This window comes from Gopherus evgoodei, chromosome 2, assembly GCF_007399415.2.
Source record: "Gopherus evgoodei ecotype Sinaloan lineage chromosome 2, rGopEvg1_v1.p, whole genome shotgun sequence".
Classification (NCBI taxonomy): domain Eukaryota; kingdom Metazoa; phylum Chordata; order Testudines; family Testudinidae; genus Gopherus; species Gopherus evgoodei.
The window spans coordinates 294,541,505-294,566,635 of NC_044323.1; the positions used below are offsets into that span (position 1 = coordinate 294,541,505).

General features: G+C 52.6%; 3 protein-coding genes and 1 pseudogene across 5 annotated transcripts in view; 3 read left to right on the plus strand and 1 right to left on the minus strand.

Annotated features, from left to right (window-relative positions):
- LOC115647159 (ubiquitin carboxyl-terminal hydrolase CYLD-like) overlaps positions 1-10,495 on the plus strand; it is a 28,060-nt gene extending 17,565 nt beyond the window's left edge. For all 3 annotated transcript variants that reach the window (XM_030553927.1, XM_030553929.1, XM_030553928.1), the window contains exons 9-15: positions 2,137-2,228; positions 3,450-3,516; positions 4,676-4,808; positions 5,151-5,259; positions 5,493-5,611; positions 6,109-6,328; positions 6,899-10,495. In XM_030553927.1, the coding sequence (XP_030409787.1) occupies positions 2,137-2,228; positions 3,450-3,516; positions 4,676-4,808; positions 5,151-5,259; positions 5,493-5,611; positions 6,109-6,328; positions 6,899-7,083 (925 nt within the window). In that variant the 3' untranslated portion in view covers positions 7,084-10,495. The remainder of the gene's footprint in view (positions 1-2,136; positions 2,229-3,449; positions 3,517-4,675; positions 4,809-5,150; positions 5,260-5,492; positions 5,612-6,108; positions 6,329-6,898) is intronic.
- Positions 10,496-12,741: 2,246 nt separating this feature from the next.
- On the minus strand, positions 12,742-13,828 carry LOC115647161 (annotated as a pseudogene).
- Positions 13,829-14,667: 839 nt separating this feature from the next.
- On the plus strand, positions 14,668-15,864 carry LOC115645077 (heat shock protein 30C-like). The gene has a single exon (XM_030549479.1). It carries the CDS (start codon positions 14,668-14,670, stop codon positions 15,610-15,612), a length of 945 nt encoding a protein of 314 aa, XP_030405339.1. The 3' UTR covers positions 15,613-15,864.
- On the plus strand, positions 14,852-22,962 carry LOC115647164 (heat shock protein 30C-like). The gene is made up of 2 exons (XM_030553932.1): positions 14,852-14,924; positions 22,026-22,962. The coding sequence occupies exon 2, from the start codon at positions 22,027-22,029 to the stop codon at positions 22,699-22,701; it is 675 nt and encodes a 224-aa protein (XP_030409792.1). The 5' UTR covers positions 14,852-14,924; position 22,026; the 3' UTR covers positions 22,702-22,962.
- The last annotated feature ends 2,169 nt before the right edge of the window (positions 22,963-25,131 follow it).

Here is a 25,131-nt window from a genome sequence, read left to right on the forward strand (position 1 = left end):
CAAAGACCCAGGCAGGAGAAGGCTGCCTGTGGGCTTCTGGAGGGGTGTCATAAACAGATAGTTAAGGGTTAATGTCTCTTTTACCTGTAAAGGGTTAACAAACAGGGAACCAAACACATGACCAGGCGACCAATCAGGAGACAAGATACTTTCAAATCTTGGTGGAGGGAAGCCTTTGTTTGTGTTTTTTGGGTTTTGCTTTGTTCTCTCTGGGCTCTGAGAGTGACCACATGTACCTACAGGCTCTCTAATCTTCTATTCCAATTTAGTAAGTACAAAAGGTAGAAAGCCGGTTTAGTCTTTTTGATTGTTTTGCTTTATTTGCAAATGTGTATCTGGCTGGTAGGGGTCTAATGTGTATTTGGCTAAAAGTATTTTAAATTGTATTTCTGCTGGAGAAGGCTGTTTCTCCAATTTTTATAAGCTGACAGACACTGTAATAATCCATCTTGAATTTACAGTGATTTTCTTTGTTCTTTTTTTCTTGTATTTAAAGTTTTTTCATGTCATAGTATAATTCCCAATTCTGAACCTTAGCGTCCAAAATATGGGTACTAGCATGAATTCCCCTAAGCTTAATTACCAGCTTAGATCCTGTAGTGCTGCCACCAATCAGGACTTAGAGTAGAGCGCCTGATAAACTCTTGTCTCCCCAAAAACCTTCCCTGGGGACCTCCAAGACCCAAATTCCTTGAGTCTCACAACAAAGGGGAATAAACCATTTCCCTTCCCCCTCCTCCCCTCCAGGTGTTCCCTCCCTGGGCTCCTGGAGAGAGATACAGATTCAAGCTCCGTGAATCTAACCAAAGGGATTCCCCCTTCTCCTTTCTTCCTCCTAGATCTTTCCCGCCCTGGGTACACTAGGAGATCACCATGATTCAAACTCCTTGAATCACAACACAGAGAAATCAGGTGGGTTCCTCCCCCTTTCTCTCCCCCTCCCTTCTCCTTCCCAGTTAAGTACAGACTCAATTCCCTTGAGCCTCAACAAGGGGAAAAATCAGACAGGCCTTAAAAGCAAAACTTTTAATAAAAGAAAAAAGAATAAAGAAAATCACTGTAAATTCAAGATGGAATATTACAGGGTCTGTCAGCTTATAAAAATTGGAGAAACAGCCTTCTCCAGCAGAAATACAATTTAAAATACTTTTAGCCAAATACACATTAGACCCCCTACCAGCCAGATACACATTTGCAAATAAAGCAAAACAATCAAAAAGACTAAACCGGCTTTCTACCTTTTGTACTTACTAAATTGGAATAGAAGATTAGAGAGCCTGTAGGTACATGTGGTCACTCTCAGAGCCCAGAGAGAACAAAGCAAAACCCAAAAAACACAAACAAAGGCTTCCCTCCACTGAGATTTGAAAGTATTTTGTCTCCTGATTGGTCCCCTGGTCATGTGTTTGGTTCCCTGTTTGTTAACCCTTTACAGGTAAAAGAGACATTAACCCTTAACTATCTGTTTATGACAAGGGGTCAACAGAGAACTTGGGAGTGGTGGTGACAAGCCACATCCTGCTCTCCTGGGCCAGAAAGGAGGCTGTCATGACTCATGGTTGAAGATGAGATGGTTAAAGAAGGGATCCCTGGGGTTCAGAGGTCTCAATCGAGGTGTTGTTGTGGGAGAGGGGAAGAAATGTACAATTAAAGGCTGGGCCCCCTGCACTGTCACATGAAGGACTTGGATTTAATCTGTCGCCCTGATTTCTTGCTCCCAGGGCTGGGAGTGATGCTGATAAGGGAGCAAAGTCTCCAGGGAGCAAGTAGTCCATGTTGCTTAAACAGCTGGCTCATAGAAATACTGAACGGCTCCAAAGGGTTACCGGTGCACCACCAGCCTGTAAGGCTGGTGACTGAAACAGGGCCTTATGGAGGGTAGTGAGTATCGGCTGGCCTTCATCCAAGATATTTGGCCCACCCCTTCCCTCCCCCAATGCTTATGGGGCAGGAGTGTTTTGTTCAGTGCTGCTTGTGGTCCAGCCTCTGGCGCTGACTTCTTGCCTTTTGGGAGGGTGCATCTTGACTTGGATTTTGGCAGGCGGGCTCCATGCTTCACCTGCTGTATTTTCTGCCCCTGAGATGTAAGTTTGCCGATGCACAGAGAACTCATCCCCAGCTTCCCCTCGTTCCCAGGAATGGCTTTGTTCATGCTAATAGCGTGATGCAGCTAAGGCAGCAGTTGACGGAGAAGGGCCAGTGTTCGAGCTTTGCCACGTCTGAGAAAGGTAATGTGCTCTCTGCAGATGTCTTACATCAGAGTGGTCTGTCTTATCTTCCCCTTTTCCAGTCAGGCAACCCCGCAAGCTGGTTTCCTGTCTGCCCTCAGAACGTTTGTTTTTAAATAAATGTCCTGCTACCTGGAGAATTCCTCAGACGTGTCAGCTTCGGTTTGGCCATGCAGGAAGGTTCCCCAAGTATGATGGAAAGATTGGAATTGCTAGGTCCCTTGCTGCTGGCCTATCGCTCAGAAGAAACCACCACCAAAGCAGAATTTGCCCAAGGGGGGTTTCTATCTGACCCACTAGTTTGTATTTGCAGTTGCAGTTAAACTCTGTAGGCCCTACTAGGGGCATTAACCATGTTGTTTTTGCCAGATTCCACATCTCCTCATTACATTTTGCTCACCTAAATTCCTCTGCAGATTCAGTCGGATAGAGATTCTTCTTCTGCATTTGTTGTTGTTAGTTGTTATGCATGTTTGAACAGTTATCACCTTCCCGTCCAGAGGTAGACAGCCTTCTGTCTCTGCCTTGCCTCGGAGATAGTATTTGTAAAGTGCTTTAAGATCTGCAGATGAAAGGAGCTGCAGAATGCCAAAGGATTATTGAAATACCCAGATGCTCTCATCGTGGCTGTGTAAATATTAAAAAGTAGAAGTTACATTCCATCATCTGCTCTCATGTCTTCATTTACTGAACAGCATTTTTGTTTCATCTGTTTGATATTTTCTTGTATCTTGGCCAGAGACACCCCAGATTTTTGCTCTTTGTTCCTCCAGTTTCCAGCACTGCCCCTGGTTTCGGTGTCTGTTAATGAATTTGGTGCTGGCAGTAAATATTAATCAAGATCTTTCTCCCCAGGCTGTTTGAATGCAGATGAATGGAGTAAATGTACCTGTGATGCATGAATGTGATTTTTCTCTCAATATAGCAAAGAAATCATTCAGCAGTGAAGGAGTTAAGAGAAATGTGTCCTTTTACCAGGCTTCTGTCCTCTCCTGCTCCCCTATCTCTCTGCGTTGACGCTGACCATAGAACTTTCAAACTATGAAACTAACCAAGTGTTTTCAGCTCCTAATCAGGCCAGCGCCATACCTGCGGTGAGAGAGAAGCAGCTCAGTGTCAGGAACACCAGCCCATAGTTGACGCTGCTGTTTCCTTCCTGGAGGAGGTGGGACAGGGAAGTGTGTTGGCTTGGCCTGATCTGTGATTTCCCTCAACTTTCAGACCCCGAGGAGTTTCTCAATCTCATCATGCATCATATCCTGGGAATAGAGCCACTACTGAAACTGCAGTAAGTTGACATCTCTCTGTGATCTTACTGATGCTGCACACGTTTGAGACTGAGGAGGGAAGGAGGTGACTTGGTTTGTTAGATAAGGCCTGACTGGACTGGATCGGTGAATTTCCCTTGTTCATGAAGGAGATGCAAAAGTTTGTGCCCAAATATTCTCCGCTGTGCCCCTGAATCACGTTGTGATCACACCTGCCCATCACATTGTGGTCATATTCCAGGAAGAACTGTACCTGGAAGATGATACTTATACCTCATTCCCAGATGTGCCACCTTCAGGGAGTGACCAGATGCAGAGAGTAATCCCTGGATAGGGTCAATGGTGGCATGAGAAACACAGGGCTTGTCTTCCAAGTCTTCAATAGGTTGGCTGTGGAGTAGTATAGCAGATACTTCTGAAGAGTCTGGTGTTTCCAGACTGCCAAATTTGCAGAGAGCCTAGAGCTCCCAAACAGGGAATCCACTGAATTTAGTCCCAGAGGAGATTCACTTAGTTGAGGAGTCCCAAAAATAGCTACATTGTTCAAGAGTTTAGACCTGGGTTGCCAGCTTTGTGAGTTCCCCGTGGAGGAATGTGCAGTGGCTTGTATTGTGGAGCTACTCAGAAAAGCAGTGGATACAAAGAAGCCTGTCTCGCTTCACTCTAACCCTCCTGCCAGGGAATCCTTTCTATGCTGCTTCAGGGGAGCACAAGGATCCTGGAGGATCTTTCATGTATAAGTTGCCTTGGGAATGCAGCAAGCTTTGCTTTGCAGTTTTCCATGCAGCTGGATCACAAAACTGGCACCTTATAACTCAGATGTAGGAATCTTCTGGTCACACTGTAAAACAGCTGACTTACAAGAAAATCAGTGTGTCTTCATTTTTAAATTAAAGGGGAAAAAACGTGTCTGGCCCACCCATCGCAGAGGAGCAAAATGCAAGTGAGAATAATATTGGTCGGTATCCGTCATCCATCACATTTGTTGGGTGTTTCTGGATGATAAATGCTTCATGTTTTTGAAAGCTAGAGCTGGAAGCCCCTTAGTGCCAGGGTTGGAGGCTGTTCTAGAACTCAAAGGCTGTGTCCTGTGAGAGCGCCGTTGTCCAGGGCACCCTGGGTACATAGATAGTGCAGAGAGGCAGCCCCAGTGCCCTGACTCTTGAACGTTGCTCTCAGGTCTGGAGGCCAGAAGGAGCAAGAGTGTTACTGTTACCAGATATTCATAGACAAGCAAGAGGGGCTGGTCGTGCCAAACGTGCAACAGCTAGTGGAACATTCCTTTCTGTCTTCCAATCTCAAGCTAGTGGAGGTGAGTGCAGCTACCCTTTTCCTCCTCTGTCTTTCGCGTCTGCCTTCGTTCCCTGTCCCATGCACACGACTGCTTGTTAGAACGTTTTACTCCCCATCTCCATAGCAAGGCTGGCGAGGGGCTTTATGCAGCGGAGCCCCCCAGCACACCGCCAGAACCAGAGGGGTGCAGTGGAGGAAATGAAAGGGAGTATGGACACTTCACAGGTAGTGGGCTGTGGAGAACCTGAGTGGAGAAGGTGTCATCCAGCTGCTGGGTTGGGGAGCAGGTCCAAGAGGGGGTTATGCAGGTGGGGCAAGGCATTGTCTCCCCATGTTTGCTGACTTACTTTTTTTCTCCCAGATCCCCTCTTGTTTCATTATCCAAATGCCACGGTTCGGGAAGGAATATAAAATGTTCAGCAAAATCATTCCTTCCCTGGAGCTGGACATCACTGACCTGCTGCTCGACAGTAAGTTCCTGGGCACTGGGGATTCGGGGGCTGTCTTGCCCGCGTTAGCGAACACGTGCTCGTTTGGATCCAGGTGGCGAGGCTGGCCTAGGTCGGGTGTAAGCAGTATGGTAAGGGCAGGACCGTGATGTGATTCTTCCTCACAGAACGGGACCTGCATGGCAGACGCAGGGGCCAGAGCATACTGACTCCCTGTCATACAATCACTGCTGACATTTGTGTTCCCGCTGCAGGTCCCCGGGAGTGTTTTGTGTGCGGGGACGTAGCCACCGAGGAGTGTTCCGAGTGCTTCAAAGACAAGATGTTTGCAGTTACGGGGATGAAGCAGTACTGCAAGTCCTGCTGCAGACAGGTATCCAGTTTTCCCCTCCGTGTGTTTACTGATCCCCCAGGAGGCAGATCACAGACCGAAACCTCTGCCTTCCCTTGTGTTCCTTGCAGCCAGTCAGGTGGGAGGCTCTTCCCTGAGCAGACCAGCACTGCTGACTGGATCAGCCACTCAGGGTAGTTGCTGCAGGACCATGAACTTGCACATACATGGCCCCTCATCCATAGGGACCCCATGTGCTTCACCACGCTGGGGCCCTGATTCTGGGCAGGCTCTGAGGGGAGAGCCTTTCCACTTCCTGCAGCACCCTCACTTCTCCTTAGAGGTCCCCATCCAAGCAGTCTCTTGGCACATGGGAAAGACCAAGCTGAGGAATTGAGTGGAAAGCAGGTGACTGCAGAACAAATTGGTGACCGAATGCCAGCCTGTCCTCAGACACCTCCTCTTTCCCTTAAGGTTGGTGTATATAAAGTTGCCATAACCCTGTTGACCCACCAGCGCCCCCTATTGTCTGTCCCCAGGCTCATTCTCACTACCAGCGCAAAGCACACAGGCCAACAAAACTGCATGTCCCTGAGGAGTTTCAGAGCAGGAGCCACATGGACAGCCCCCGAATCCCACGGGAGAGGATGGAGCTCTTTGCAGTGCTCTGCATAGAGACCAGTCACTATGTCTCCTTTGTGAAGTACGGGCCAGAGAAAGAGAACTGGCTGTTCTTCGACAGCATGGCTGACAGGCACGGTGAGGAGGGGCTCTGCTCGGAGGGGAGGCCGGTCAGCCCTTTGCACCTGGATGACCCTGTTCAGGAATTGCAGTCCCAGCGCACAGCAGTCATGAGTAATTTCTCCACAGATCTGTAATGTAAAACAGGAGGCCTGTGTGTCCGAACTCCACTGGGTCTGTCTGCTGGGAAGCATGGAAAGGTGTCACTTCTTCAGTAATATGTAAAACTACTCCCTATGAGGCCTTGCAAATGAATGTAGCGTTTTACAGGGAGTTTAACGTTGGTGAATGGTGCAGGCTTGACAGCTCTGGGGACTGACAGCCTCTGTGTAAGTGTAGAACAGGTAGTGGCCAGGCAGGCTGCCGCCTCTACTGCGCACCAGTGCTTCAAACCTCAGCTGGAGGGACTTTTTCTAGGGGTGCAAAGACAGCTCAGTTGTGGCTGAGTCAGTCCTTGGCCTCTCTGCTGACCCTGCCGACTGGGGCCCAGATAGTGCCACTTGCTCTAATGTTCCTTTGTGCTGTAGACACTTGTCCCTTGGGAACTGAGATTTGGGCTAACCCTCCCCCCCTCTCTCTCATATTCAGGTGATGAGAATGGCTTCAACATTCCCATCGTAACGCTGTGCCCTGAAGTTGCCAAGTACTTGCAGTTGCCAGTGGCAGCGCTGGCTATGGAGCAGCCCCGGGACATGGAAGGCGTGGCCAAACGCCTCTTCTGTGACGCGTACATGTACATGTACCAGAGCAAGAAGATGGCACTTTACAAATGACCCCAGCCTGGGCTGGGAGAGACCCTGCTGCTCCTGTGCAGAGCCATGAGACACTGGAAATGGGGGCTTGTTCAAACCAGACAGTAGCTACCTGCAGCTGCTAATTGAGAAAACCCAGCCAGAGTCCAGGTCAAGTGACCTTTTCAGCTTTGCCTCTGCTTAACCCTTCCAAAATTGAGTGTCAGACTATTGATAAGAGCAGCATTCGGTGGTGGAAAGCCTGTGGCCGGCATTAGCCGAAGGACGGTTTGGACCTTCTGCAAATCGAGACTCAGAACCAGTTTACACTTTTACATATCCTGAGTAAGAGAACTTCACCTTCATCCCATTCCCCTGTCCACACCCCAGATTTCCATCCTTCCTTCTCCAGACCCTCTCTATGGCTCTGGGCTCACCGGAACCCCTCCAGCTTTTCTTTCTCTCAATTAACTATTCCCCAAAGCTCAGGAATCAAGAAGCCCAAGTCAAGGCATGGGCTGTGACTCTCCAATTTTCAACACAGCACAAGAGAACTGCACTAGACTTCTGGGTGACATCTCAGCTCATCAGCTTCCTGAATGTAAATGCAAAAGCGCCTTCTAGATGGTCAGGAATCAAACCTCTCAGGAAGGGAGTTTTGCGTAGATCTTCACTAAATTCTGGGGTATGTGACACTGATCCTGGGGTCCCAGTAATGGGCCGTTCTGAACCTCCCCGTTCCCTGGACGCAGATGTGCACTCCCTTATTTAGAGCTCCCTTGTGTTCCTTTACTCGCCCTGTTCAGCACTAATTTCTCTGACACTCTGGTTAACATCAGTAGCACTTTCTGGAAGTTGGAAGTCCCCTCTTTTTAGACATGACATTTGGCTCAAGACTTGAAGCTTTGTCTCACTGTTTCAAGCCGCACTTTGAACAAAAATATAATTTTAAGAATAAAACGGGGGCAGATACAGCCAAAACCAGCACAGGAATGTCCTTCCCCAAAGGCTGTGAGATTGCTCGGAGCGTGTGGCTTTCTTGCTGTAGCTCATCATTTTAAAGCTCTGGTTTCCTGAGGCGCATGTGGAACAGCGATAACCAAACAAACTTCCCAGAAAAAAATGCTTTTTAAAAATGAACCTGTTCAGGTTTTCCACCCATAACAGGACTAAAGAGGAGGGTATGTCTAGGGGGAGTTATTGGCCTTCAGCTTTTTTAAAACAGCGAAGTTAACCTTTGCAAATTTGGTACTGAACCTGCTGCAAAGTTTCTGTTCTCCTAATGCTGGTAGGAGGCCCTAGGAGAGTTATGGACCAGGTGGCCCAAATGTCACCCAACCAAAGTCTACATGGACAACTTGTCAAGAAGCTGAGGGGTGTCCAGAATGGGTGTAGAACAGGTAGCTGATTGCAGCTGTCCTCTTTTATACATGGGGTGTGGCAGCAGCAACTCACAGCATGTAACACGGTCTTGATCTGAGTGACCTGTCTGTGTGGGTCAAGCTGGAACATTGTGTCATCTCTATGGGCTGCCCCTTTCCAGTACAGATGAGAGAAATCATGGTGCATAGCATAACTGGCTGCATTTAGCCCATCTTTGGCCACTCTGTTATTAACCAGTTCCGTGTTATAACAGCCTGTTGAGTTAATAGGCCAGTTTGAAACACGGTGTTCTGGTTCTATATGGTTTCAGCTGTCGGGAAAATTATCCACATAATGAGCTTGGATTTGCCAAAAGGCCTGAAGAACGAGAACAAATGCTGTTATCTTAGCTGGCTTTCCAAACACGCACAGAAACCAGAAAACTCAGAGTGCAGCTGATGCCCTTGTCGACTCAAAAGCATCATCCTTGGGGGCTGATCCTGACCGGTGCTGGGCACCTATAATTCCCATTTCCTTGGGACTTGTGGGTTTTCTTCTTCTTCGCCTGCTGTTTAAATCCATGTTAGATCCTGTGTATGCACTGTGCCTGGGAGCGAAGCTTTTGCAGTTTCTAAGGTAACAGTAATAGTATTAGTTTAGTGTTGTATGACACATGGGCTCCAGGAGTACAAGAGGTTTGAAAGCCTCCAGCAGATCCCAGCCCCACATATCTTCTCCCATATAGCTGGTTTCACTTAACATATCAGGTACTTGTTCTCCAGGTGCCCTGTGCTTCTCTTGCCTCTTACCTGGTCTTGTATGAACCTCAAGATCCTCCAGTCACTCCCAGCTCCACCACAGCTAATTCGGTGCTTCTGTCTGAGGAAGTCAGGAGAGCTTTGGGCCACAGGACTCCCTCAGCAATGGGATTCCTTTAGCCAGCCCACCTCCTCACTTTTATCCTTCTTCCTCATTACAGTTATGTCTCTGGCAGGAAGATCAAACTTCCTTGAAGTGTTGGTTGCTGGGTTCTGCCACTCTCTAATGCGAACTGACCTGCTGATCTTGCCATGACTAATGCCCTGTTTACTATAGAGCAGTAGAAACCTCTTTCCCCGCTCTCTTTCAAAGCCATGATTAGCTCTTCAGGCCCAAGTTGGTTTTCTCCGTATGATGTCTCTTTATAGCTCTGACCTCTTTTCTCAGGTATCGCATGGGCTGGGGATCTGTTTCTCAAGGAGCCATCCTATGGTTTCTTAGGGTGTGAATTAGCTCTTCTGGGATTTTACAGTGTAAATGGTGACTATCAGATTTTTACTTTGGATATTTATATGATTTGTTTCTCTTTTTATATTTCTAAGCACAAGACACCTTTTTTTTAATTGTCAGAAGCGCTGCCTTTTTGACATGACATAGCTTCTGCACAGGGGACAGAGCAAGCCATGCTTTCTAAAAGAGCTGATCCAGGGCACATCCCTGAGCTCTGTAGGGTTTCCACTGTTTCCTCCCCCCACCCCCAATACTGCAAAAATACCAAAGCATCTTTCAGCACTTTTGAAATGAATTTCTCTGATCAGGACAATAGTGGGATGCACAAATCCAGTTCGATTTCCCTGCATTCATCGTGCATTAGGAGTGTCCATCAGTAAGTCTATGCCGTATCTTAAAGCTAGAGGTCTTAGTGCCAAAACAAGTGGAAGCCACTCATTTTTGCCTGTTGATGCTGCATTGTTTGTGACGTGTGTCACTAGTTTGTAATGCTGGGAAAATCCAGACTCCGGATATCAGATTGACCTCACTTGGAGTAACCCAGTCACTGCTCTGATGCTTGATAAGTCAGACAGGAATAATGTGCATTAGCCTCTCTCAGTGCTTCCTCTGTAGTATATTGCTTGGTTGATGTTTTCTGTACTGTTTAAACCTCGGTATATTCTACAGATTTGTTTCTGTTCTTTGTTTCATGCATAAGTCTCTTTTTAGTGGTTTCTGTAACTTTGCCTTAAACTGATTTGGGGAGGAGACTACATGGTCTGATTTTTTTCCAGGCAATGCAATTAATTATACCCGTTCAATTTGAATGTCTTCTAATAGAGCCATTGGGCTGTGTTTGTTCTTCAATGAGCCATTGTCCCAGGGTGGGGCTAAGGGGGATGTGTTCTCCCCTATCGGTGAGAGCGCAGCTGGAGTCAGAGCAGGAACTTTTCCCTCTCCAGTCCCTGGTCCACTCCTATTGTGTTTGGGTGATTCAGGAAACCAGGCTCTCAGGCGAAGTGTAGGCATCTGACAGTACGGAGATGACAGCTAGGAGCCATATGTGTGTCAAACTCCCCAGACTAACGGCCACCCTGGTCTTTGTGAATAACCCTGAGCAAACTGGCTGTCTCTAAGGGTTCGGAGGGGTCAGGGACTGGGAAGCAGGAGGAGATGGTGGACAAGGAATTGGCATGGCAAGGTGGGGGGTAGAAGACTAAGGGAAAGAGAAGGAAAATACAGGGCTGGTGAAGGGACAGGAGACTGGAGGGGTCTCTGAACAGGGCAGGAGACTGTGTGGGGCAGGGTGGAGGACCCAGTCAGGAAAAGCTGAGCTTCCTCACCACTTGGTGAGCCTGTGCGTGCTGGTGCTTAGAACAGTTGGGAGAGCGCTCTCTGGGGAATCCTAGAGCAGTTCTCCAGGTGGTAGGAAGAACCCACCTGAGGCCTCTCCCCTTATCGTTCTGGCCCCTGCTCTCCAGAGGTGGGATGGCTTTGCTTCTCAGACCCCTCGCCCCCTGCAGGGTGATCCCATCCAGCTGGGCTCCAGGTGTGACTTAGTGCTAGGACTGTTCTTGCATTCATTGGCACGTCCCTTCATGCATTACAGCCTGAGCCTAGACCTCATACTGATGCTGCTTCTGCCCCCTACTGCTGGAACCCTTTTCTTTCCTCTCACTTTCCCCCAGTTGCTGTCTTGCTGGTTAGCAGGGAGCACCACCGTGGGCTGAGGGGCTCATCCCCTGCAGGGATCCCCTATTACTGCCACATAGCTGTTGGCTCAATGTTGCCCTGACTCCTCTTTGGAGCCCCCCTTCTGCCAGCCAGGCCTCCACCCCCATCCTGGGTCAGCTTGTGAGCCTTCCCGCCTGCTGTCCCCTCTTCCTGACATAGGGATGTAGCAGTGACTGGGGTTGGCCTTGCATCAAGCCTAGGAGAAGGTCTCCATGGGGTGTGGCCTGGGGGCAGCTCAAAGCTCTTTAGCTGTTAGAGAGGCTCTGTTAAGGCTTCTGGGAGGGGAGAGGGCTCATAAAGACCAGCAGGCCTGCTGGTGTAAGGGGGATGGAGAGAGGTGGCACTGGCTTAGTTCTGCACCTGGGCCAATCCACTCCCCATTTGGCCTCTAAAGGGCCAGACAGCTTTTCTTAAGGCCAGCTTTGCCACTCCACTTCCAAACTATTGCACCTGATCTGTAACCAGCGCCTTTGCAAAGGACCAGCCTATGCCCATTTCTGTCCAAATTCTCTTTATATGAATTCTTACCCTCCCCTTTTCAATTGCTTTTGCCAAGAGGCTCAGGCTGGGAAGAGAGGCCTGAGAGGGGATCCATCCAGGCGACCTAGAGTGACATGTTGCCAGCATAAGACTCTACAGGGGCAAAGCTGGGAGTGATTTGGATCAATACCCTGTAGGAACATGGCAGGGTTTGGGTTTTTTTTTAAATTGACACCATTGTCTTCATCCCAGCTGCTATCATCTGTATCAGGCCCACAGTGTGCTTGGAGAGCTAGAGAACATAGCTTCCCAGGAGGGAAGGTGCCTTCCAACCTGGACAGACAGCCCTGTGACTGGCAGACAGTCCTGCCCCAAGCTTGTTTCACCATCAACAACTCCTTCTTCCACAAATCTCTGCCCTTCTCTCACAGTTTTGAAAAGCACTATTTAAAAATGACGTTCCCCCAGAGCTGGAGCACAGCAGTTCTCACCTTTCTCTGAGCCTCTCCATCCACATACCTGCTCTGAAAACATGTATGACTTACATGGGGCAGGGTACAGGTGCTAGGTGCTCTGCTTCTACTCCAGCTCATCACAGTTATTTAATTATGCAGTGCAAGGCCCTGGGCTCTCCAATCTATCCTCCCCCGCTACCCCAAATATTCTGCTCCCCTGGCAGCCTCTTGCAGAAGGGAGGGGCCTGACTGTCACTATACTTGCTCCTTTAAGCAGCCCATCCAACCCATGGTTCTTAACACCTGACCAGGTCTCACATCCTCTCGCTGCTGTGGGGAAGTTAAGACTGAAAATCATTTCTACACCCTGGGGAAAAATTGAACCATGTGCAAAAGTAGGAAGAGATCACACAGAAAACAGAATTCAAAACAGCATTTGTATTTACAGTAAAAAAAACAAGTTTAGTTATCACAGTAACAAGGTAAAAAAATTCTGAACACCAACTGTGCTCTACAGCATCACAGATCATCTGACATCTTCCTCAAACACAGACACAGTCAGCGAGCAGAGTAGAGACAAAGCCGAGGAACAGGCGCACAAGTGTTGACAAATTACAAAGGGCCTCATTAGCTGGGCTGAGTAAAGTCAATGAACCAGAGTCCGGGGGTTACTGGAGCCAGGGGCTGGTTTCAGGAATCTCTGGGGCTGGTCTCACTCTCTCCTCCTGTCTCCATCTCGCTGCTCCCCGGCTCCTTTCCCTCCGTGGGCAGGTTTCCTTCTCCTGCCTTCACCCCCTGGCAGACACTGATGGGAATGTCTCTGCCTTGTGCCGCTGGCAGGGCCAGACGTGGCGCCTCGATGCAGAGCTGCCCATCCTGGGACAGGGAGCAGAGCACGGCCTGCACGTTCACGTCTTCCGGCAGGAGAGTTTCTCTGCGGATCTCTCTGTATTCCTGGGAGCGGACTCCAGCCTCCGACTCCGTTTTCTTCTCACGCTTCCCCGTCACCGTCAGCTTCCTCCCGTCCACTCTCACCATCAGCTCAGCTGGGGAGAAGCCGCTCACGTCCATGGAGAGCTGGTACCTCTCCTTCCCCTGCGCCTGGGACCCGGGCTCCTTCCCAGCACCCTCAGCCAGGGTCTGGCTGCTCTGCCTCGGGGTCCTGCTCCCCTCGGCCTCCCCTCAGAGAAGGGGATAAGCCAGAAGGAGGGAGTGTCTCATTCGCTCCATCTCGTCCAGGTGCGTCTGCACGTCCCCCACCAGCTGGTCCCAGAGGCTGTGGGGACCCGGCCCCAGGAGGCTGGACACTGGGGCTCTGCTGCGAAGCCACCCGGGGCCATAGTCAGGCGACTGCCACACTCGGAGCGGGAACATCCTGCGCGGGGCCGGGAGTGGCTGGTCCGAGTTCAGCTGCTGCTGGAGCTGCCTCTGCCTGGCTCCCTGCGGGGCTGCTGCTCACTGGCTGCGGCAGCCCCAGCGCCGCCTTTTCTACCGGGCTGGGGGCGGGCCGGGCACCTCGGGAACCTTCCTGCTCCTGCGGGCTGGGGGGGCGGAGCTCCCGGTCTGGGCTTTGCTGGAGCCTTCGCGATCCCGCTGTGATGGGGGGGGGCTCAGCGCCGGGGCAGGGGCTGCAGCCCGGCTCTGCCGAGGGGGAGGGTCCGAGCCCAGTAGCACAGACACCCCCGATCCCGGCCCAGCGCCGGGCAGAGCTCCCAGCCGCCCCCCTCCCCCAGCGAACGGGCTATTTCTCCTCCCGGTTTCAGAGCGCCGCCCTTGAAAAACCAGAGTCACGTTTGGCATAAAGTGACCCCCCCCCCCGCCCGCTTCGTTCCAGCCGCTGCCCCTGCAGGGGTCGGGATCTGCCGCTTGTGGGGCGGCCAAACTTGGAGGGTTTCTCGGGTGCCCTGAAGCTCCTGCCTGGTGTTTGTGAATGGGGGGGGGGCGCTAGGGGAGGGTCTTCTCCCTGCTGCTCAGCCCCCCCCACCGCCCCCAGCTCCTGCCTCAGCCAGAGCCTAGGTAGAGCAGCTGGGGTGGCAGAGACAGCGGCCGGGTGTCACCCCCCCCGGACCGGAACAGACACGAGTCTCTGTTACTGTTTATTACACGCGCGCTGTGGGGGTGTTCGCCAATCTCATGTGTCTGCTCCGCACATGGACTGTCCAACCCGCCCCGCCCCCCCCAGACACCGGCCGGGAACTGGCCCCCGTGCCTCCCCCCCCGGCTCCAGCCCGTGCTCCCGGAGCTGAGTAAACCCCCCCCCCATCACAGCGGGATCGGGAAGGCTCCAGCAAAGCCCGGGACCTCCGCCCACTGGCGGCTCCTAGAAGCTGCTGGGCTCCCCCAGATGTGTGGCTCCAGGCCCCGCCCGAGCAGACACAGGCCCCGCCCCCATCCCCGCCCCTCCCGAGCCAGGCCCCCCCCCAGCCCGCAGGAGCAGGAAGGTTCCCGAGGTGCCCGGCCCGCCCCCAGCCCGGTAGAAAAGGCGGCGCTGGGGCTGCCGCAGCCAGTGAGCAGCAGCCCCGCAGGGAGCCAGGCAGAGGCAGCTCCAGCAGCAGCGTCTCAGCAGCTGAACTCGGACCAGCCGCTCCCGGCCCCGCGCAGGATGTTCCCGCTCCGAGTGTGGCAGTCGCAAGACTATGGCCCCGGGTGGCTTCGCAGCAGAGCCCCAGTGTCCAGCCTCCTGGGGCTGGGTCCCCACAGCCTCTGGGAGCAGCTGGTGGGGGACGTGCAGACGCACCTGGACGAGATGGAGCGAATGAGACACTCCCTCCTTCTGGCTTATCCCCTTCTCTGCGGGGAGGCCGAGGGGAGCAGGACCCCGAGGCAGAGCAGCCAGACCCTGGCTGAGGGTGCTGGGAAGGAGCCCGGGTCCCAGGCGCAGGGGAAGGAGAGGTACCAGCTCTCCATGGACGTGAGCGGCTTCTCCCCAGCTGAGCTGATGGTGAGAGTGGACGGGAGGAAGCTGACGGTGACGGGGAAGCATGAGAAGAAAACGGAGTCGGAGGCTGGAGTCCGCTCCCACGAATACAGAGAGATCCGCAGAGAAACTCTCCTGCCGGAAGACGTGAACGTGCAGGCCGTGCTCTGCTCCCTGTCCCAGGATGGGCAGCTCTGCATCGAGGCGCCACGTCTGGCCCTGCCAGCGGCACAGGGGAGAGACATTCCCATCAGTGTCTGCCATGGGGTGAAGGCAGGAGAAGGAAACCTGCCCACGGAGGGAAAGGAACCGGGGAACAGCGAGATGGAGACAGGAGGAGAGAGCGAGGTGACCAGCCCCAGTGATTCCTGAAACCAGCCCCCGGCTCCAGTAACCCCCGGACTCTGTTTCATTGACTTTACTCAGCCAAATTAGTGAGGCTCTTGTAACTTATCAACACTTCTGCGCCTGTTCCTCGGCTTTGTCTCTGCCCGCTGTTTCTATATTCGAGGAAGATGTCAGATGCTCTGTGACGCTGTAGAGCACAGTTGGTGTTTAGGATTTTTTACCTTGTTACTGTAATAACTCAACTTTTTTACTGTAAATAAAATGCTGTTGTCTGAATTCTGTTTTCTGTGTGATCTCTTCCTACTTTTGCACATGGTTCAATTTTTCCCCATGGTGCAGAAATGATTTTCAGTCTTAACTTTCCCACAGCAGGGGGAGGATGTGAGATCTGGTCAGGTGTTAAGAGCCATGGGTTGGATGGGCTGGTTAAAGGAGCAAGTATAGTGACAGTCCAGCCCCTCCCTTCTGCAAGAGGCTGCCAGGGAGCAGAATATTTGGGGTGGATTGGAGAGCCCAGGGCCTTTCACTGCATAAGGAGATAACTGTGATGGGGCTGGAGTAGAAGCAGAGCACCTAGCACCTGTATCCTGCCCCAATGTAAATCATACCCGTTTTCAGAGCAGGGAAGGAGGGAAATGACAGTACAGCTACAGCTAATGGTGCCCAGCACCAGCAGTTCTCAGCCAGGGGGTCCTGCCCTGCTATGCAGATGGAGAGGCTCAGAAAAGGGTGAGAACCAGCAGAGCCTAGTCCACCCCATCACAACCTCCAAAAGGAGAGAGACTTTTAATAGGATTTCATTACCTTGTTTTCTACAGTGTTGCATTTTAGTCCTTACTTGTATTTTGATCAATAAACTTCCAACTTTAGAATGGGTGTGTTGGGTGTTTGCCAATAACCCAAGTGAACCAGGGTCTCTCCAGAGACCGCCTCCGCCCAGTGGTTTCCCCAGGAATTGAAATTGAGGGGGTTGTCATGACCAATGAGATATATAACAGATATGAATAAAGTAAATGTTTTGTTAGGATAATACAAATTTAACATAGGGATAATACAAGTTACACCAAAACATATAACAGGTCTAGATTTCTAAAAACATAAAAGATTTTTTTAAAATGTATTTAATTTAAATTGACTTTTGAAAAGTAAACCATCATGGGATAAGAGGGAAGTCCTCTCATAGACTTTAAGGTCAGAAGGGTCCATTATGATCATCTAGTCTGACCTCCTGCACAGTGCAGGCCACAGAATCTCATCTACCCACTCCTGTAACAAACCCCTAACCTATGTCTGAGTTATTGAAGTCCTCCAGCTGCAAAGAATCCTCCAGCAATGACCTGTGCCCCATGCTGCAGAAGAAGGTGAAAAACCTCCAGGGCCTCTGCCAATCTGCCCTGGAGGAAAATTCCTTCCCGACCTCAAATAGGGCAATCAGTTAAACCCTGAGCATGTGGGCAAGACTCACCAGCCAGCACACAGGAAAGAATTCTCTGTAGTAACTCAGATCCTACCACATCTAACATCCACTGGGCATACTTACCTGCTGATAATTGAAGATCAGTTTCCAAATTAGTTGCCACAATTAGGCTATACCATCATATCATCCCCTCCATAAACTTATCAAGCTTAGTCTTAAAGCCAGATATGTCTTTTGCCCCCACTACTCCCCTTGGAAGGCTGTTCCAGAATTTCACTCTAATGGTTAGAAACCTTCGTCTAATTTCAAGTCTAAACTTCCAAGTGTCCAGTTTATATCCATTTGTTCTTGTGTCCACATTGGTTCTAAGCTTAAATAATTCCTCTCCCTCCCTAATATTTATCCCTCTGATATATTTATAAAGAGCAATCCTATCCCGCCTCAACCTTCTTTTGGTTAGGCTAAACAAGCCAAGCTCTTTCAGTCTCCCTTCATAAGATAGGTTTTCTATTCCTTGGATCATCCTAATAGCCCTTCTCTGAACCTGTTCCAGTTTGAATTCATCCTTCTTAAACATGGGAGACCAGAACTGCACACAGTATTCCAGATGAGGTCTCACCAGTGCCTTATATAATGGTACTAACATCTCCTTATCTTTGCTGGTAATACCTCGCCTGATGCATCCTAAAACCATAATAGCTTTTTTTAACAACCATATCACATTAGCAACTCCTAGTCAGCCTGTGATCAACCAATACTCCGAGGTCCTTCTCCTCCTCTGTTACTTCCAACTGATGTAACTGAGAAGACCCATAGAAGGTGTGAGGAGAACTTAACATAGAGAAATAGAATCAATTAGTTTAATGACCCAATCAGTGGGAGAACACTTCAACCTCTCTAACCACTCAGTGACAGACTTGAAGGTGGCAATTTTGCAACAAAAAAACTTCAAAAACAGACTCCAAAGAGAGACTGCTGAACTCGAATTAATATGCAAATTAGATACAATTAACTTGGGTTTAAACAGAGACTGGGAATGGTTGGGTCATTACACTAATTGATTCTATTTCCTTACTTTAAGTTCTCCTCACACCTTCTATGGATGCATCAGGTGAGGTATTTCCAGCAAAGATCAGGAGATGTTAGTACCACAATTTGAGGACTTCAATAACTCAGACATAGGTGGGCAGATGGAAGCCCACATGTGGCTAAAGGCCCCTTCCCCAGCCTTGCAGGAGAAACCGCTGGACCTGGGATCCAGCTAAACATGGGGGACAACTAAGAAATAACAGGGCAGGGGGTGGAGGTCACAAGTTCAAAACCAGAGATCCAGAAGGGGACACAGAGCAGAGAAACCCAGACAATAGCTGCTATCTATAAGGTCCCTGCACTGGGACCCAGAGCAGCAGGTGGGTCTGGGTCATCTCCCCCAGCCACTGGGATAGTGGCTTGGACTCTGAGCACCTGGGGCACTGCTCTATTTTGGAGCAGGGACAAACTGAGAGAGACACGAGAGAGGGTACTGGGAGAGACCCCTGTTGGACTTGTACCCCGAAAGGGGTTTGTGTTGCTTTTAATCTCCCAGACAAACTGGTCTGAGTTGGCTGGAGGGCTGAGTCACTGAAGACCCACCACAAACAGAGAGTGCAGGACATGCACTCAGCCAGGGGGCGCTCACAAGAGGTGAGTCTGACCCCATTACAGAGGTAAAATATTGGAGTCTCTTATTTTATCATCAGCCTTTCTGTGATGGAAGGGGAAGAGCTATTGGTACTCTGCCCTAATGTGTGTAGTTGTGAGGTTATGCGATTAAAATATGACCACGCAAACCATTGGTGCTACCACTGTTATAGAATTGCAACAGATCTTATATGAAGTGTGACACATGGCCAGAAAGGGTTCAGCAGCTTGCAGGCTCGATGACCCAGAGCCAGCCTTTAGAGCAGGGGGCTCAAAGTCCCAGCTCGTGGGCCATCTGCGGCTAGGGTGACCAGACAGAACGTGTGAAAAATTGGGACAGGGGCTGGGGGGTAATAGGAGCCTATACAAGAAAAAAACCCAAATATCAGGACTGTCCCTATAAATCGGGACATCTGGTCACCCTATCTGCGGCCCAAGAACCTCTCTGCTGCAGCCCGAGAGATGCATAGAGCCATGCTCCCAGAAATGTCTGCTGCAGGCAGGGCCAGCTTTAGGAAGTGCGGGGCCCAATTCGAACATTTTCAGCAGGGCCCTGGTAGGGATGACTTAAAAAAAAAAGAGTGGGAAAAAAAGCCTTTCATTTCTTTCACATATTATTTACTTTCCATAACTATATAAATAATAAAATTATATATTATGTACATTGCATCATATATGCGGTTGATTGGTTATTAATGATTGTCATTTCACATGTGTGGGTCCCAGCTGCTCCCTGCCCCCCTCATTGAAGCAGATGTGCAGGGTTACTGCCCTGGGAACTGCATGGCACAAGTGGACATGGGGCTGGCTGGAGGCAGGGCAGGGGCTGATTGGAGGAAGGGTCTGGCTGCAGGCAGGGCAAGGGGTGCGGGGCTGGTTGGAGATAGGGTGTGTGTGGGGCGGGCTGGCTTCAGGCAGGGCCGTGGGGGGATGCAGCAGGGGTTGGCAGGGCTGGAGACAGAGGAGTGTGAGACTGGCTGGCTTCAGGCAGGGGAGTGCAGCAGGGGTTGGCTGGAGACAGGGCAGGGTGTGCAGGGCTGGTGCGGGCAGCAGTGTGTGTGGGGCTGGCTGGCTTTGGGCAGGGCCACAGGGGTGTGTGGCAGGGGTTGACTGGAGACACGGCAGGGGGTTTGACAGGGACTGGCTGTGGGCATGGGGTGCAGAGCTGGCTGCAGGCAGGGGGAGTGGGGCTGGTGTGGGCAGGGCAAGGGGTGCAGCAGAGGCAGCTGGAGCCCCAGCCCTTTAAATAGCCCCCAAGCTCCCTGCTATCCCAGGGCTTTGGGGCTATTTAAAGGGTCTGGGGCTCCCCAGCTTCTACCCCACCCTGGACCTTTTAAATAGCTGCAGGAGCCCTGGGGAATGCATGGGGGTGGCGGGCCTCTGGCGGCTATTTAAAGGACCGGGTGGCAGAGGCAGCTGGAGCCCTGGCCCTTTAAATAGTCCCGGGAGCCCCTCACTACCCCAAGGCTCTGGAGCCTATTTAAAGGCCCAGAGCTCCAGCCAGGAGAGCGGAGCCACGGGGCTTGCCGCACTCTGGCTGGAGCTCCAGCCAGGAAAGCGGGGCTTCAGCCAGGTGAGTGGGGCCGTGGGGCTTGACGCGCTCTGGCCAGGGCTCCAGCCGGGACAGCAGGACTTGCTGCGCTCCCGCCTGTGCTTTGCTCAAGGGAGCGGGACCAGGAAGACCTCTGAGCAGCTTGCAGCCTGGGATAATTAAAAAAAAAAAAAGTGTCTAAGGCGCGGGGCCTTTTAGGCACTGGGCCTGATTCCTGGGAATCAGGCAAATCGGCCTAAAGCCAGCCCTGGCTGCAGCCCCCACCCACCGCAGCTCCCTTTGGCTGGGGGACAGGGACAGAGATACCATCGCTAGTCACCGGGTGGAGTCAGCCATGGAGGCAGCTTCACTTTTTTGCACAATGAATATAAACAAGTCAAAATACCAAACACAACGGTCTGAGGCACACCTGGCTGCAACCCTGCAGGTTTCAACTGCTCAGACACCGCCTTTTATACCGGGCTGGGGGCCGGCGGGCACCTCGGAACCGTCCTGCTCCTGCGGGCTGGGGGCGGCGCCTGGCTCGGGAGGGGCGGGGCCTGGCCCGGGAGGGGCGGGGCTGGGGGCGGGGCATGGCTCTGCTCGGGAGGGGCGGGGCCTGGCACAGGAGGGGCGGGGCTGGGGCGGGGCCTGGCTCTGCTCGGGAGGGGCGGGGCCTGGCCCGGGGGGGGCGGGGCTGGGGCGGGGCCTGGCTCTGCTCGGGAGGGGCGGGGCCTGGCCCGGGAGGGGCGGGGCCTGGTTCTGCTCTGGGGCCCAGCACGTTCTCGTAGCCGGTCGCGGGCGGAGCTCCCGGTCTGGGCTTTGCTGGAGCCTTCCCGATCCCGCTCTGTTTGCAGGGGAGGGGCGGTGCGGGGGGTCTCAGCGGCTGGGCACGGGCTGGAGCTGGGGGAGGGGGCAGTCTCAGCGTCTGGGCAGGGGCTGCAGCCCGGTGGCTCTGCCTGGGGGGTGTCCGAGCGCGGTAGCACAGACACCCCGCACCGGGCAGCCCCCCCCCCCCGCGAACGGGCTATTTCTCCTCCCGGTCAGAGAGCCCCGCCCCTGAGGAGTCACGTTTGGCATAAAGTGCCCCCCCCGCCCGCTTCGTTCCAGCTGCTGCCCCCGCAGGGGTTGGAATCTGCCGCTTGTGGGGCGGCCAAACTTGGAGGTTTGCCTCCTGCCTGGTGTTTGTGAGTGGAGGGGGGGGGCGCTAGGAGAGCGTGTTTTCCCTGCCACTCAGCCCCCCCCCCAGCTTCTGCCTCAGCCAGAGCCTAGAAGGAGCAGCTGGGGGGGGGGGGCAGAGACATGCAGGTGTGACATCCGCCCCCTCCCCCCCGGACCGGACACGAGTCTCTGTTACTGTTTATTACACGCGCGCTGTGGGGGTGTTCGCCAATCTCACGTGTCTGCTCCGCACATGGACTGTCCAACCCGCCCCCCCCCACCCCCCGACACCTACCGGGAGCTGACTCCCCGTGCCCCCGGCGCTGAGACCCCACCCCCCATCACCGGGTCGGGAAGGCTCCAGCAAAGCCCAGCCCGAGAGCTCCGCCCGTACCGGCTACGAGAACTTGCTGGGCGCCCCCAGCCGAGCAGAGCCAGGCCCCGCCCCCAGCCCCGCCCCTCCCGAGCCAGGCCCCCCCCAGCCCGCAGGAGCAGGAAGGTTCCCGAGGTGCCCGGCCCGCCCCCAGCCCGGTAGAAAAGGCGGCGCTGGGGCTGCCGCAGCCAGTGAGCAGCAGCCCCGCAGGGAGCCAGGCAGAGGCAGCTCCAGCAGCAGCTGAACTTGGACCAGCCACTCCCGGCCCCGCGCAGGATGTTCCCGCTCCGAGTGTGGCAGTCGCCTCGGTGGCTTCGCAGCAGAGCCCCAGTGTCCAGCCTCCTGGGGCCGGGTCCCCACAGCCTCTGGGACCAGCTGGTGGGGGACGTGCAGACGCACCTGGACGAGATGGAGCGAATGAGACACTCCCTCCTTCTGGCTTATCCCCTTCTCTGCGGGGAGGCCGAGGGGAGCAGGACCCCGAGGCAGAGCAGCCAGACCCTGGCTGAGGGTGCTGGGAAGGAGCCCGGGTCCCAGGCGCAGGGGAAGGAGAGGTACCAGCTCTCCATGGACGTGAGCGGCTTCTCCCCAGCTGAGCTGATGGTGAGAGTGGACGGGAGGAAGCTGACGGTGACGGGGAAGCATGAGAAGAAAACGGAGTCGGAGGCTGGAGTCCGCTCCCAGGAATACAGAGAGATCCGCAGAGAAACTCTCCTGCCGGAAGACGTGAACGTGCAGGCCGTGCTCTGCTCCCTGTCCCAGGATGGGCAGCTCTGCATCGAGGCGCCACGTCTGGCCCTGCCACCGGCACAGGGGAGAGACATTCCCATCAGTGTGTGCCAGGGGGTGAAGGCAGGAGAAGGGAACCTGCCCACGGAGGGAAAGGAGCCGGGGAGCAGCGAGATGGAGACAGGAGGAGAGAGCGAGGAGACCAGCCCCAGTGATTCCTGAAACCAGCCCCCAGCTCCAGTAACCCTGGGACTCTGGTTCATTGACTTTACTCAGTCCAGCTAGCGAGGCTGTTGTAATTTGTCAACACTTCTGCGCCTGTTCCTTGGCTTTGTCACTACTCTGCTCGCTGACTGTTTCTGTGTTTAAGGAAGATGTCAGATGATCTGTGACGCTGTAGAGCACAGTTGGTGTTTAGAATTTTTTACCTTGTTACTGTGATAACAACTTTTTTTTCTGTAAATACAAATGCTGTTATCTGAATTCCGTTTTCTGTGTGATCTCTTCCTACTTTTGCACATGGTTCAATTTTTCCCCAGGGTGTAGAAATGATTTTCAGTCTTAACTTCCCCACAGCAGGGAGAGGATGTGAGACCTGGTCAGGTGTTAAGAGCCATGGGTTGGATGGGCTGCTTAAAGGAGCAAGTATAGTGACAGTCAGGCCCCTCCCTTCTGCAAGAGGCTGCCAGGGGAGCAGAATATTTGGGGTAGCGGGGGAGGATAGATTGGAGAGCCCAGGGCCTTGCACTGCATAAGGAAATAACTGATGGGGCTAGAGTAGAAGCAGAGCACCTAGCATCTGTACCCTGCCCAAGTGTAAGTCGTTCACATTTTCAGAGCAGGGAAGGAGGGAATAACAGTACAGCTGCAGCTAATGGTGACCAGCAACAGGAGTTCTCCGCCAGGGGGTCCTGCCCTGCTATGTAGATGGAGAGGCTCAGAGAAGGGTGAGAACTGCTGTGCTCCAGCTCTGGGGGGACATCATTTTTAAATAGTGCTTTTCAAAATTGTGAGAGAAGGGGAGAGATTTGTGGAGGAAGGAGTTGTTGATGGTGAAACGAGCTTGGGGTAGGATCGTCTGCCAGTCACAGGGCTGTATCTCCAGGCTGGAAGACACCTTCCCTCCTGGGAGGCCATGTTCTCCAGTTCTCCAAGCACACTGTGGGCCTGAAATAGATAACAGCAGCTGGGATGAAGACAATGGTGTCAGTTTAAAAAAAATCCCAAACCCTGCCATGTTCCTAGAGGGTATTAATCCAAACCACTCCCAGCTTTGCCCCTGTAGAGGCTTATGCTGGCAACATGTCGATCTAGGTGGCCTGGGTGGATCCCCTCTCAGGCCTCTCTTCCCAGCCCAAGCCTCTTGGCAAAAGCAATTGAAAAGGGGAGGGTAAGAATTCATATGGAGAGAATTTGGACAGAAATGGGCAATTTGCCAGATGCACACAAGGGGCAGGCCCTGGGGGCACAGACGAATAATTGTGATGGAAGTTCAATATTAAAGCAAGCTCTGGAAAGCTCAGTGCACAGGATATTTGAGGAGGAGCCAAAATGTGGCCTTATCACTCATCAGTGAATCCTCTGGGGAGAGACCTGTTTGGCAGGGCCAGCTGCACAGCTCGCTGCCCCATGGGGAAATCCAGCTCTTTCCTTTGCTCCCAGGCACACAGGGACTTCGCTAGGAGGCTGTGGCAGCAGAATGCCATGTGTGTGCCAGGACAGTGGCTCTGAACCTTTCCAGACCACTGGTCCCTCTAGAGGAGTCTGATTAGTCTTGTGGACCCCCAGGTGTCACCTCACTTAAAAACGACTTGCTTACAAAATGTGACATAGAAAAGCACAAGTGTCACAGCCCACTAGTACTGAAAAATGGCTTTTCGTTCTCCTTTCTACCATATCATTATAAAATAAATCCACTGGAATGTAAATATCGTAGTTACATTTCAGTGTACAGTACATACAGCCAGGGGTGCTGGGATGGGGAGGTTACTGGGCCCTTCCAGTTTTTGCCATGGGCCTGGCTCCCTCCACTCCCCCATAGTCCCTGCCCCTTGCCCAGGCCAGAAGCTGTAGCCCAGCCTTGGTAAGAGCAGCCTAGAAATCCTGGAAAACTGTGGGACCCACTGTGGGCCACAGACCCAACAGCTGCCAAGGATGCCTCCCCCCCCCAGGAGCAGCCCCCAGTCTGTGTCACTGCCCTCTGTGCCCCCTGCCCAGGGTAGATGGAGGGTCTGTGGCTCCTCACAGCTGTCCGGGCAGCTCTTACCATAGCCCGGCTGCAGCTCTTTGGCCCCTGAGGTCCCAGGCCAGGGCAGAGACAGATTCAGGCTGAGCCATCAGGCAGCTACAGGCAGCCACAGACCCTCCACTTACCCTGGATGGAAGGCCAGGGGCTGCTCTTGGCAATGGGTTGAATTGGTCAATGAATAACGAGGAGATGAAGGATGCCTCTGTAACGATGCTGCCTCTGGTGGGACACAACTGAGAGTATCAATTCCGGACAAATTGCTTAGAGCAGAGTAGTCGCTGCCCAAAGCTGGGTGTCTTTATTACTAAGGCACCAAACCAGCCAAACAGAGAGGACGTCAGTTTTACCCGCTGGCTAATCAGAAGTCATCCAAGCAATTCCCTCAGATACGGCAGTTCCCTTGT